The sequence below is a fragment of the Ruditapes philippinarum genome, unplaced genomic scaffold (assembly GCF_026571515.1).
Source record: "Ruditapes philippinarum isolate M1 unplaced genomic scaffold, ASM2657151v2 ctg5839_1_1_1_1, whole genome shotgun sequence".
Classification (NCBI taxonomy): Eukaryota; Metazoa; Mollusca; class Bivalvia; order Venerida; family Veneridae; genus Ruditapes; species Ruditapes philippinarum.
This window is the reverse complement of record NW_026856785.1, coordinates 20,790-35,607: the sequence shown is the minus strand read 5'-3', so window position 1 is coordinate 35,607 and position 14,818 is coordinate 20,790. Positions and strand designations below refer to the sequence as shown.

The 14,818-nt window shown below is 31.1% G+C and overlaps 1 protein-coding gene across 1 annotated transcript; it reads right to left on the bottom strand.

Moving 5' to 3' along the window:
• Positions 1–5,039: 5,039 nt before the first annotated feature.
• Positions 5,040–7,909, bottom strand: LOC132747710 (hepatic lectin-like). The gene is made up of 5 exons (XM_060737206.1): positions 7,744–7,909; positions 7,296–7,382; positions 6,771–6,856; positions 5,908–5,998; positions 5,040–5,291 (listed from the first exon to the last, which is right to left on the bottom strand). Exons 2-5 carry the CDS (start codon positions 7,357–7,359, stop codon positions 5,068–5,070), a joined length of 465 nt encoding a protein of 154 aa, XP_060593189.1. The 5' UTR covers positions 7,360–7,382; positions 7,744–7,909; the 3' UTR covers positions 5,040–5,067.
• Between the last annotated feature and the right edge of the window lie 6,909 nt (positions 7,910–14,818).

Sequence of the window (14,818 nt, the reverse complement as noted above, 5' to 3'; positions counted from 1 at the left end):
TAAACTTAATTTTCAAATTTCGCATAATCACATGAACATTTGGTTGATTCGATCGTTTTGGTCTAGAAGAAAGTAAATGATAACTTTGCAAAATTGAAAGCGATTTTCTGAACATACATAGAGCATCGCTTTACTGACGCACCAATGAACACGTTTCCTGAACGCAGAAGTCTGATAAAAACGATAGAAAAGATATACAGCTTTATCAGGTTTTTTTCAAAGTAAGCTTTGTCTCTGTTGTTCTTCATCTATCTGTCATTTTCTTGGACTTGCATATTCTAAATGTAAAACCAACATCTATTAATTAAAGCATCTTGATTAACAAATGTGACTTTAATAGAAACTCAACGATACTTCTCTAGTTTCTCTCCAAAAGGTAGTACAGATCACAGTCTTACTTAAAATGACATCGTTGTTGCAGAAATACAGCATTTTGATATTCGGCAGTCTGTAAGACATTGCAAGGCTTCTGAACACTAGAAGTCATAAAACAATGACATAGTTGTTGCAAAATGAAGAAATACGAGGGTTGTTCAAAAAGTAATAGGACTGAGAGTCTTGCATATTCATATTTCATCACAAATTTAAAATATTTTCATATGTTATAGGGATTCGTTAAATTGTTTTTCTACAATTTATGGCATTAAGTTAATTAATTTATTTGTGATGAACGCGGCGTTTTTCTTGTGATATTGAATAAACACATGGTAACACGTACCCGGCGCAGCCACATAAAAAGTAGTCATTGAAAGCTAAGTTGTACTTCTGATTTATTTAATTTATTTACTTCTTTTTGTCAATATATTATCCACCAACCACAATTTAATCTATATTAAAGTGACATTAAATGTAATTTTTTGACGTCATTCGGGCATGAAATGGCATAATTAAATGCAGTTTTTGAACTAAGCCGTGGTCATTGCCCGTTAAATGGTAGAAATACGGAAAACTCGGTTAACAAACCGAAATTTCGCGCAATCGTTTAAATTTTGCCAAACATATTGGCAATATTTTTTCCAGATACTTACAAAATGATAACATTAAAAGAAAGGAAAAATTATCCTGCAACCAGGGACACTCGTTTTCAGCTGGTACAATCAATTTAAAAACGGCGAATACAAAATCACTCACAGAAATGTGTGAGGAGATGAAAGCGGAAAATTGCGCGACGTGAAGTGGTGACGTCAATTGCAAAAGCCCTGTAAATGTATCGACGGTAAACGATACCAGGACTGTCCGGCATTTTTTATGTCTGCTTCGGGTCTACTTATTCAGGTCTCACCAAAGGATTGTATTTAAGACGTTTCTATTTTATCTCATTAGATATACAATTTACTTGGTTTAAATAAATTAATATGATAATGATTAATGGTATTAATAAATTAGTAGTATTTTCCGCCAATTTTTTACAATAAATGATACTTTTTTCAATGGATAAATATTGTTATTTTACTGTATATAATCATATTGTTTTAAAAACATTCGATGACATACATGTGAACATTAATAATATCAATCGATTTTGCTTAAGCTTTATAAGTCCATGCTTGTTGAGTTCCAAGTTTTCTCAAATATTCGAGAAAAGTGGAGAATGGCCGGCTATGGGGCATTTTCTTGGAGAGTTAAACGAAATTGTGATCGCTTTCTTTCTCGCTTAATCTCCACATATGAGACCTGATCATGATCACATAATTCAGACACCTAGAGCACTAGGAAGAATACTTTCAGGATAGATGGCACTTGTTATATTTTGTATTTAGTTAACGACGTCATGAACGTCAATTATTGTATTGTCAGCTTGCGCTAGGTTTCGTACACCTTGTCATTTGAAAAATTCACAGAATTGTTATTTGTAAACATTTTGTATTGATTTTTTCACTGTATACAGAGAATATGTTCCGATATTTGTTTCTTGTAAAATTATGTGCGTAAATTAAAACATGTGAACAGTAGAGCTCCAGTCCTATTTCTTTTTGAACAACCCTCGTAGATGTATTCAGTTGTCTTTAAGATAAGGACGCATGCTGTTTTCAATAATTTTAGTCATGCACGTGCAGAGAATGCTAGGGGTTGACATAATATTGTATCCACGCACCATATCAATTATGTAAATGCCTTAAAGTCTTGGATTTAGTATTTTGCTGTTTCCTAATTAGCTAAATGAACATTCGAAAATAATTTGTTTTTGGCTTTGTCCTAAGGGTTCCAACTCGTCCCCTTTTTGAAATCTAGGCTAGGTAAACAAGGAATTTAAGGCTTTAAATGGAAAGAAGCCGAAGTCAAGGTTACACTTACAGCAAGCTGAATAAACGAGCAACATTCTATGAAGAGTTTTTGTACTATGAAATGCCTGATAGGTAACATTAATTGAGCAATCCTAAAGAGTAATAATTATATACTCAGTCTGGTTTTACGGTTCTAAGGAAGTTATGAACATCAGTACCATTCAGCTCCAACCGGATGACACAGTCCCTTTCAATTGTATATACGCATCATTGCGTGGGTTGTGATAAATTTATTTCATTGAGCGGCCACTCTATTCTACAAATCAGTACACTATCGATTTACATGTGTGTGTGAATTGTTACAAAATGCATATTCGCTTTTTCATACAAAAAGGTTAACACACACGATTGTTTGTTAACATGGATATTTGGTCCATTGTTTTCTTGATTGTCACATATAACGCAGATAGGGATTTAAACACGTAATAAATTTTCCGGAACTTTGCCTGAATTGAAAGACCTTTTTTCATGTATGTTCAATAGTTTTTTCTGACTGTAAATATTTTGAAAAAAGGAGATCCTACAACAGCAAAGACAATAAAAAAATGTTTAAAATAGGGAGGGCCCCAGTCTTAATGAGCTTTTTCATAAAGGGGTAAATTTTAAAATTCAACATACGTACGCCCCCTTGGGACCGGCTTTAAATTATTTTGAAAAACTCAAAACTAACTGTTTTTTAAAAAAACCCAGTATCCCCGAAATTTGTTTTGAACCCCCTAACCCACACTTAACCCTGTATTCTTAATGTCCCCAAGCAAATTTCAGAAGGGAATAACACATATGGCTTACAATAAACATTTCAGTAGTCATGTAATCTTCTTACTATTCCAAATGTTTTAATATTGTCTTTTATGGCTCATTAAGCCCAAAAATAAAATTGTATTCATCTCTCAAAATTTTCTTTGCCTTGTTGTCCTGTTACAGTTTCCGAAAAGATACATATTGGCCATATTGATAGCTCACCTTCCGCTTCATTTGCAGTTTTTGTATTTCAGCACAGTTAAAATGTTTTAGCCTTTTGTATGGAAGTAAGAATGTCACATTGTTTACATTTTTTATATTTTAATGAGAAATTATTTCACATTCAACGCTACTTTCTTCAGGTAATAAGCATCCAATATGCTTGTTATTCATTATTACAACAGAATTCAAAAAAAAAAAGTTTGCTTAAATGATATACTTTGACATGCTGGGACTGGACATTTTTTCCAAATTTTAACACGTTTTAATCTATGTCTATACCTCATTCGCACACTTTAGGCAAAATGATTTAAAAATGACAAGGTTAATGGCAATTACTTTAATCGAGCTATGAATCGCACTTAATAACGATTTCAATTTAATAATAGGTATATCTCCTTAAATATAAATTGGTGGAAAAGTTTTTTACAAATATCATTTCTTATTAAGTTATTTTCCTCAACAATTATCAACAATTATTCTGGTCGAAACCTACATTGATTAAACTATTGTGGTTGCGATACTGTTTAACAAAGCCACCGCCGGGCGGGGCAACGCTTGACTTTTTACTTTTTCTAAAATCAAACAAAGAAATGTTTTAACAAATCTTAACGTTTCCTTTTTTATAAATTTAATCGGTCTGTCTTGTCACATTTATTTTTGTCTATATATTTTGTATATATAAATATATATTTAGAAACACGCAATTCTATAAATAGAAACACGCAATTCTATAAATAGAAACAAGCATTTCTATAAATAGAAACACGCAATTCTATAAATAGAAACAAGCAATTCTATAAATAGAAACACGCAATTCTATAAATAGAAACACGCAATTCTATAAATAGATACACGCAATTCTATAAATAGATACACGCAATTCTATAAATAGATACATGCAATTCTATAAAAAGATACACGCAATTCCATAAAAAGATACACGCAATTCTATAAGTAGAAACACGCAATTCTATAAATAGCAATAATAGAAAAGTTATAGCCAGTTACAGCCAAAACAATGAAAATTTCAATAATTTGACCTTCAAAGTCAAGGTCATAAATGAGTGAAGGTCAAAGTCTGTCTGATTATTTTTAAGGGTTATCCTTGAAAATTATTATATTCAAGTTTGATGACAATCCATTCAAAAATAACAAAGTTACAGCCAATAATAGCAAGATCAAGCAAATTTGAAGGTCAAGGTCACTTATGGATAAAGGTCAAGGTTAGTGTGGTCTACTGAAAGGTCTTGTCCCAAGGGTTGTTGTGGCTAAGTATGAAGACAATACACCAAGAGCTAAAAAGTTATGATCCAGGTACAAGTTTACGGACGGCAACGGCACCGGCAACGGCAACGCCGCCGCGACTTTAACAATACCTCTTCTTCTTTTTTAAGTCGAGCTAAAAGTTAAGAACTCAAAACAGTATGTGTTAAGGTTGGTATAGTTACGTACTGTTTTTAAATATGTTTCAGAATAAAACACTGCCGTCTTCATATTTCAAGGTAAATGGTTATGGACCATTGGGGTTTCTATGTATGCCCTAGAACATTTTAGAAATTGTTATAAGAGTAAGTACATATGAAGATAACTCAAAAACGTTTTAACACTGCCAAAAATAAGACAAAATTTGCTAGAATCCTGAACAAGTAGACCAGAAAAATATAACAAGACTGAAGATAAATACGTGGCAACTTTTTACCGCTGCCAGACGGCACTCAACACCTGCTGCTGCGAAACATGAACTTGTCAGTACTTCAGTAATATACACTTGAATTAATAACAGTACAAATATCAAATTTTGTTCATTAATGTTTTCAATTTATCTTAATTCAATTTCGCACAATGGTATCGCTTTAAAACTGCATGGGGCATCGTTCCACTTGTATCCCTGGCTGTTTTGAAAGTGTACACAGTCTTCAGCGCCATTTTTATTGTTGGGCTCCCCATCTGCCCAGTCAGAGAATGTAGCATGCTCTTTTGTGTCAAACCATCTCCAGATCCCTTCATGAGTTTTGTCGGTCAAACCAATCCATGTTTTGCCAGCTTAATATAAAGAAAAAGAAAGAATATCTTTTTACGCAGAATATCAACATCAATCATATCTACAAGCTATGCTATGAATAATTAATAGAGGGAAAATATATATAAAGCTCCATATGTAACAGGAATACTGCAGATGTTATTGTAAAAGTAAAGTGAAACTTTTGTTACTTCATTTTAATTAGAAAGAGTCTCAATTAAGAGAATACTAATTCCCTTATAAATGTAAAGCAATAAATGGCAAAACATACCATAAAGTTTACTTAAACAGTAAATATTTGTTTTCTTTTAATCATTTCTTGAATAGTTTAAAAATGAAGTCAAATGGTTTCTATCATTAAACACACTTATTATACTTTTTTTAACATAATTAAACATTCCCTTAACGCTAAATAAGTAGATATAAAGTGATGATTTCCAGTATGCGCCATCCGTTTTATCGAAATTTAACGATCGTTATTTATCAAATTTATGTACACGTGTATGGTTTTGATTACAATACAAACAGTTAACCTATAGCGATAGAACTCTTTAAACATATTTCTGAGTACAAATAAATCATTCTGTCTTTAACAAATAGAATTACAGAAAAGGAACAAAAATAAGTCTTAAATACTACCGTTAGATTTTCTCAGAATTCCTGCCAAGAAAGTGTATTCAGCGAAAGTTTCAAACCGTACAAGGTAAGCAGCAAGATCGTGACAGTACACCTGTATGAAAAATACATTTAAAGCATATGTTGAGTTTTCTTTATCGAACATGGGTCTTGGGAGTCATTTGTAAAGAATTTATGAATTCGACCGTCTCAGTTAGTACTAGTGTTTAAAATAAATAATTATTGCCACTTTTGATTACAAATTTGTCTAAAAGATAGCTATAAACAAAAATTGCAAAAGAAAAAAACCCCTTTGATGATAAAGATATAAATCTTGCCACTTTTGATTACAAATTTGTCAAATAGATATCTATTAACCAAAATTACAAAAACAAACCTTTTGATGATAGAGATAAAGCCATTGATTAACGCAGCATGCCTCCAGATTCATGCCAATTTACATGATAATTTTGCAAATGTATCGAAAAGTTAAATATTGTGAAGAGATATAAGAAAGCAATTTACAAACTGCAATAAGCAACGGCGCTAAAAATCCGTTATAATAACCAAAAGAGATCAAAATATACAAAATAGCCCTTTCTTCGTTAGTCACGTAGTAAAAACATGATGAAAGATACTACAAAATCAGTCATTAATCACACATAACTTGTACATTATTTCTTGAATGTTTAATCTTTCCACTTTTCTTAAAATCTTAACACATTTTCTCAAATTTGCTCATCTGGAGGCATGCAGCTTTAAGTGAGTAAATTTTCATAATAACATATTAACATTGACAAGCAAGTGGTATAAAAATGTATACATTCAGTTAACTTATATAATATGTCGTTTCTATACTAGAAAAATAAATTTATTGTCTGCCTCACCCGTGCCTCAGAGAATGTTAGAAGCTTCCCATAACCAATGTGGTAACAATGGCCATTATAGGCTAACCAGCCATCCTTGCAGCACGCTTCAACAAAAAGTTTATCTTTTATAGATGTATGACAGGTGACATCTTTTACATTATGTCTTACTAAGAACCACTTTGAAAATTATTTAATAATATTCATTGATGATGTTCTTTCTTTGCAGTATTGAATTTGGAATACTAGAAATAAAATTAACGGCATCAACCTGAATAATCCTTGGCATTACATCCATTTCATTGAGTACATACCAATAAGCAAACTTATTAAATAAGTCAACAAACAAAATCGTGCATTTATATAAATCGTATATATTGAACTAATTTTTTGACATAATAAATATTTAGCATATATCGAGCACACATATCTTAAAGTAGATAGTTTAACACATTCCAACGAGGCAAAACGTCAAAAATATGAAGCGATTAGTCGTTCTTGAACTTTCAATTTTTCTTGTAATTTTAGCTTTAATAAATATTTTACCTCTTGCATTAATTCCTAAGACTAGGCTTGTTACGGCAAACAGCAAAGCTACAACAGTCTTCATATTTCAAAAGCCCAGAAGCACGTCTACATATTATTAATATATAGCTATTTGGACAGGTTATATATGACAATATTGTATAAATAGTTGCTTTCGTAAAGGCTTCAATTACTTTGCACATTTGAAAGTTTTAAAACAAAGCATAAATTAAATAGTTCACTTGTGTCAAAGAATTATAATTTGTGCACAACTAAAATGCAAATCAAATAAATCGGTAGTGTATTTCGACAATAACAATCACTAAATAACTAAACAACTTGTTTTCAGCTGAACAAAATGTAATTAAAATGAAAAATGTGAACGAATTTTATTTCAGCTAGATAAATATAAAAATAATATTGTGTTGAATATATTATTTCATGTTATTTCACGTACTAGCATACTTACGAACAAAGCACTGTATAGTATTCTATTTAACACTGTCTCTTTATTCCTTCCTGATCCTGCCAATTTCTTTGAGTTAGTGACAAGGCCGGAGTAGTATGTTCTGTTTATTTGTAAATTCAGTTACATCATAAGTGATACATGATCTTGTTATTGTAATGTTTTGCACGTATACTAGTTTAAAGATATAGTTTACATTTAAAAAAGTCGGTAGTCCCCAACCGGTACACACACAGCGAGTATGTCACGCGACTTTTCTGTACTGGTCATGGGGAATAACTCAGGGCTGGGAATCAAAACTGCGTCGTATCCTACAAAAAGTAAGCAAACGCCGCCATCTTGGAAAAAAATAGTATGTTTTTTGTTTGTAACTCTTTTTGTTGGAAATGACTGAAAACCAGATATATGTATTAACATGCTCCACCTATTTTCCGGTTCGTTCGGTATGGTTTAAACAATATTTATTTCTTCATCAAGTATTTACAGACAAAATTACAATGTATAAATTACATTCAGGATTGAGTAGAAAGCTTAAAGCTTACATGAAACTCTCTCCTGTAAAAACATATCAACAATTTATATTAGTATCAGCATGAAATAGTTTTGTAGCAACAGTTCATTGTTACAGTACCTGCATTTTATTCCTTCCATATATTTACAAGAAGATAATAAATACCTACTACGTATGACATAATTTGTAAAGGATCATAAAGAGGAGCTGAATTCGTTCGGTATATGTTGCTTGAACAACTATTTTGTAAAACAAAAGTTATAGCGAACTCGAAGCGGAGCAGAATTTTTATGAAATTGTGTGGTTACGACGCAGTTCATATTGTTTTATCAATCGTGTTTTTCCTTCAAATCAATCATATACCCGTTTCAAAGTTCACCGTAAACTTCAAAATATTATTTTGGATCATTTACTAAAATTTCATTTAAAAGAAATGTTTATTTTCTAAGAAAATAATAATTTGTATGAAATGATACGACGCAGTTGGAAATAAAATATGATACGACGCAGTTATATTTTCATTGCAGGCTGCATATTGGTTATTAATAAGCTATAAAAATATGCGTTAAGTATGGTAGTAACGTCCAACAATATTTCTTGTTTACAACTTAAGTCAAAAGCAGAGGTCACTCATTGGTTCCAAGAAAATAAAAAAATGTGATAATCTTTTTATAAACTTTTATGGCTTTATTTTTTGGTCCCATTTTAGCACCTGTCATAAGCATCTATAAATTCCAAAAAGCTGTATGAAATGCAATATACATTCCTCTTTAAAATGAACATTAACTATTTAAAATTATATTACAAATGGTTAGGCTTCGATATATATTTGCAAGTAGAGTAGTGTTGCGTTTAGTCATTTTTACGCTGATTTTGTCGTATTGCATTTCTTTATCGCCTACGAGATGTATTTTCTATATTTGCACTATAGTATCAATCTTCTCTATTAAAAAATAAAATTTTAAATAGAATTACAAATGATAAAACTATAAATTATTATGTAAAGAAGGTGTCCGTTTTGCAAAGGTATTTTACGCTTTGCAACGATACATTTAATACAGATATATGCCCAACATGATGATTCAATAGTATTGAAGAAGTTTTCACTATCTTGAATTAAAGCCGGGATGAGAAAATTTAGGTCAGGTTATCGCATCGAATTTTCCACAGACTAGAGACATGGTATCTTAGCATACCTTCATACTTAAGTGCGATTTTTATTTGATAATGAATTGCCTGACAGATAAAATAAAAAATTTCAAACAATGGCATCATGTTTACATTGAAAATTTATCTGCTATTCACACCACTGAAACATACTTTTTTTAAAGAAATACCAAGGTAAAAAGTGATCTTAGAGATTGATAAAATATTTTATTTCAATAAGAAATTTAAATGTTATTGTCTTTATACAAAGTAATTAAATCAATTGTTCATAATCTTAAAACTTCGTGTCAGAAGTTTATTTTAAAAAACCCTACTTATTTGTACAGTTGACATTTTAAACCAAAACAAAGTTTGTTGAAAAAAAATTCAAAAAAAAAAATAAAATAGAAAGTTGTCTCCCCGACCGAGGCCAAGCTCTTTATGTTTACTGACTTCAAATCACTTGCACTGAACTGCTATGAGTTTCGAAATCGACCAGGGACTTTTGATTCTTTCGCATAGAAAACCTAGCAAGCAAGTTTCAAAATGTCGATGGTTCTCTGCAGGTGCAACATTTTGCCTGAAGTATTGACAAAGGCGCACCTGAGGTCCTCGCCATCAGTAAAGCTAAATGGTAGAGTGGAAGTTTGAAATAAAACAACAAAAAAGCTGTCTTTACCTAGAACATACAGAACCACATTTTACAAAGAGCGTAGCTAGCCAAAATGAAGTTTGTGATTCAAGTTTATAGACTTCTATATTTTTGCAAAAAAAAGGAATAATGTTGAAGATACAAGAAAATATAAACTTTTTTTTTTAGATATTATGATAAATAAAGTAACATGTCATGGTCAAAAGTAGCTTTCGCAATTTAAAAATTCAAATTAAATGTTATATTGGACATCACATACAATCTAGCTAAAATATATTATTGGTAGGTTAAATAAGGAAAAACTACACTTTATAAATGGACAGCATTTCCCTTTAATCCCTTTAATATGGTACATTTTTCATTATTACTGACATTCTTACATAAAAGAGACATTTGATTAAAAGTGTATCACATATTATGAAACACCCTGTATTGTATTCTTAATAATTTAAAGCAACGGAACATTATAACTTAAATGCTATAAACTGCGAATAATCTGCTTTTTTATCTAGTACAAGCAATTATTCGTAAAATAGACGTATATTGCCAAAATTATCCTTGTTGAAAAGACTGACAAAAATTGAACTGTGTCGTATCATATCTTAATTTCAACTGCGTCGTTTCATTTCGTACAAATCATTATTTTCTTGGAAAATAAACATCTCTTTTTAATGAAATTTTAGTAAATGATGCAAAATTACATTTTGAAGTTTATGGTGAAATCTTAAACGGGTATATGATTGATTTGAAGGAAAAAAGATAGATAAAGCAATATGAACTGCGTCGTATCCACAAAACTTCATAAACATTCTGGCCCGCTTCGAGTTGCAAGTTCGCTTTAACTTTTGTTTTACAAAATAGTTGTTCAAACAACATATACCGAACGAACCGGAAAATAGTGGAACGTGTTAATACATATATCTGGTTTTCAGTCATATCCAACAAAAAGAGATAAAAACGAAAACATACCTTTTTCGTTCCAAGATGGCGGCGTTTGTTTACATTTTGAAGGATACGACGCAGTTTTGATATCCAGCCCTGATAACTGCTATAAATAATTTATTTTATTCTGACGAGGCAAATGATTTGTGCAGGTTTGAACTCTCTTTGACACGTAAAAAACTGTTTATTTTAGTTTAATTGTCATGCAACATCAAAAAGGATTCTACTAAGATTTCTATTTAAGATAATTTTGTAAGTTGTTTTGTTATGCGAAGGATCTTTGTTTGGAACGGACTAGAGGGCAAATTAATATAATAATAGTTTATTCAGATTTTTAGACATCGCAATTTAAGTACACGTTAAGACAACAGTTTGGCAATGAAGGAATGTCATAATAATTATGTTTGTTTTAAAATTTCTTCAGTGTCAAACAAACAATCATTTTAAATTTTATTAACACTGTGTAAGGGTTACAGTCATATGGCGACTTATCAGCTCCTCTGGTAAAGGTAGTTTCAGGTAACTTTCTAGTATTTATTCTTTTTCGGAATAGTGGTAGAACAGTAAAAGACAGGAACCGAACCACCAGTCTTTGTAAATTAATCTGTCACATGATAAAATCAATGAATACTTACAATAAAGTGTTGTTAATAAAGTTGGTAAAGTCAACTAAAAACATTCAAATCATTCTTATAGTTATATACCTGCTTTATTTATCTAAAAAGAAAATGATTATGTTTATATTACAGTATGTTTGTATTATAGCATTTTTTTCCAGTATCTCAACATGTACAAAACAAATGTGTAAATTTAATTTAATTTTCAAATTCGCATAATCACATGAACATTTGGCTGATTCGATCCTTTTGGTCTAGAAAAAAGTAGATGATAAGTTTGCAAATTTGAAAGAGTTTTTCTCAATATAACGAGCATGGTACGTAAAGCATCGCTTTACTGAAGCACCAATGTTTCCTAAATACAACAGTCTTTTATAAACAATAGAAAAGATATAGAGCTATATCATGACTGTTCTTTCAAAGTAAAGTAAGCTTTGTCTTCTTATAATTGTTTCGTGCATGTTATAGAATACTAGGGTTTAATTTTATGTTGAATCCATGCACCATATAAGTTTTGTAATGCCTTTAAGGCTTGGACTTGATATTTTGCTATTGGCAAATTGGCTAAATAAACATCTATAAATGAATTAGGTGCTATGTTTCTTTCGGATGAAGCTCGTTCTTTATCCGAATACCAGGTAAACAAGGGATTTTGTCTTTAAATAGAAAGAAGCTGATATTAAAATTCTGGAAACAAAGTGATCCCTCGGAAGCATTCATCACAACAAAATAACATAAGAATTGCAGACTCGGTTTGATTTAGTCTGTACATGAGGGATAATGAATAAGTGCAACATCCCTCACGCCCCCTAGCACCGGCTTGAGCGGTACTCAATTCACAACATTTTATAGTGTTGGCATGAATGATCCCGAAGGACCAGAAAATATAACAACACTGAAGGTAACATTAACTGCAGTGTTACTGAAATAGTTTTGAAGACGAGGTTTTGTACAACGTTAACTGAGCATCCTCAAGAGCAATTTATTTATATACTGGTTTAATGCAAGGAAGAAATGAAAATCAGGATGGCACGTACATCGCTACGTATAATTGCTTGGTTGGTGATAAATTCTTTTTATTGAGCAGCTTCTCCAATCTACAGACCTGAATTCTATTGATTTACATATGTGTGTGAATTTAACCAATATATAAATTCGCTTTTGTATGCAATAAAGTAAGCATACACGACTGTATAAACCTTTAGTGAAAATAGATATTTGGTACATCGTTTTCTTGATAGTTATATTTTGGCGGATACATGTATAGGGTATAAACACTTGACAAATTTTCAGAATCATAGTCTGAACTGAAAGAATAAGACATTTGTCAAGTGTGGAAACGACTTTATTAATATGTAATTAAGTATCTTATTATAAAAAGTGACATAATTTTAAATTGTTTTTGTTACAGAAATGGAAGTTGCCAGATCGACAATATTGTGAGTGAAAATTTTCAGAAAATGGAAGATCCTTCACATGCAAAGACAATAAATACAAATTGTTAAAAATCGTAGACTTGGTTTTATTGAGTTTGTCCATTAGGGAAAATGTATAGAATTATACGGCTTGCAATATACGCTTCAGCAGACTTGTAATCTTTTTACTATTCAAAGTAATATTTTCTTCAAAGGCCCATTTAGCCCTAAAACAAGATATTGTTATCTCTCCTAGTGTCCTAGTGTTCTGTTGCAGTTTCTTATTGGTCGTATAGCAAGATAATTTGAAGCTTCATTTGCATCTTGTAAAATAATATCACATTGTTTACCCTTTGCTACTTTCATGAGATATTATTTCACATTCAATGCCACTTTCCTTTCTTCAGGTAATAAGCATCCAACATGCTCTTCATTTATTATTAAAACAATATGAAACACACCATTGTCTTTTCTAAAGAAACGACCCCGAGGATGTTCTTTGACATGCCGGGACTTGAAATTTGTTTATCAAAATTTTAACTCTTACTTATTGATACATTTCTATACAATATACGTGTGTAAATATTCTATTTCATTATTCGCACACTTCGTCTTTTCTTTCAACAAAAAAGGGATTTTTATAGTGCAAAATGACCTACACATAACTCAAATCGGGCTAAGAATCGCACTAAATATCAATCTCAATTCATCTGGGTTTTTAAATCTTTTGTATATTCTAACCGTTTTTAGTGCCCTACTAAGTCTATGTACGATTTTCAAGTTTCATTTTTAAGCATGGACGTCAGTTCAAATCCTTTAAATATAAATTTGTCAAAAAGCTTTTTAGAAATGCTATTTCTTATTGACATATTTTCATCCACAATTATTTTGGTCGAAACCTACATTGATTAAACTATTGTTGTTGCAGATAGTGCTTAAAAAAGAATTGAAAATAGTATCTGGCTAGGACATTCTCAAAACATAAGTTAGCTTGGTTAACTGTTGTTCTTTTTTTTTTTTGTTGTTTTTTTTTTACTTTCAATCTATTTCAAAATAAATCGCTGCTATCTTCAGAAAAAAAAGGTTTCAAGGAAAATGATTCAGGGTCATAAGGGTTACTATCGGTAGGATCTGTGTTCCAAAAACACACAAACTTTTTTATGTCCTTGAACAATTCAGAAATTGCTGTAAAAGTAAGAACAAATTAAAATAACTCAAAGACAATTCTTTTTCTACACTGCTAAAAATAACACTACATTTGCTAGAATCAATGATCCAGAAGAGCCGGAAAAAATAACATAACGCGAGAGTGAAGCAAATTACAGCTTTTCCAAGACACTCGACACCTGCTCTTTAGGGATATAAACTTGTCAGTATTTTTTCAAACAATTAAAATAATAACAAAAGAAATATCAAATGTTGTACTTAAATGTTTGCAATTTAGTTAAATTCAATTTCGAAAAATGGTAATAATTTAGCATTGCATGGCACATCGTTCCACTTGTAGTCCTTACCACCATTGATTTGTACACAATCTTCACCGCCATGGTTGTTGGGCTCCCCGTCTGCCGAGTCAGAGAATGTAGCATGCTCTTTTGTGTCATCTCAAGATTCCTTCATTCTGTCAATCCAATCCAAATTCCTATATCTAAATATGAAGAAAACTATGCTTTGTATACCAAATGAAAAAAAAACAACTAAAAACTATGAAGCTCCATAAGTTACATGAAATTTGCTTCAGATATTATTTTAAAAGTAAATAAGTAAGTGAAATATTTAATATGTAAATAAGAAA

What these genes read in the sequence shown, in the direction of transcription:
- LOC132747710 (XM_060737206.1), bottom strand. Translation starts at nt 7,359, where the DNA reads ATGAAGACTGTTGTAGCTTTGCTGTTTGCCGTAACAAGCCTAGTCTTA. An exon ending in TAACATTCTCTGAGGCACGG is followed by an intron (nt 5,999 to 6,770) that starts GTGAGGCAGACA and finishes TTTTTCATACAG; the next exon opens with GTGTACTGTCACGATCTTGC. An exon ending in AATTCTGAGAAAATCTAACG is followed by an intron (nt 5,292 to 5,907) that starts GTAGTATTTAAG and finishes CTTTATATTAAG; the next exon opens with CTGGCAAAACATGGATTGGT.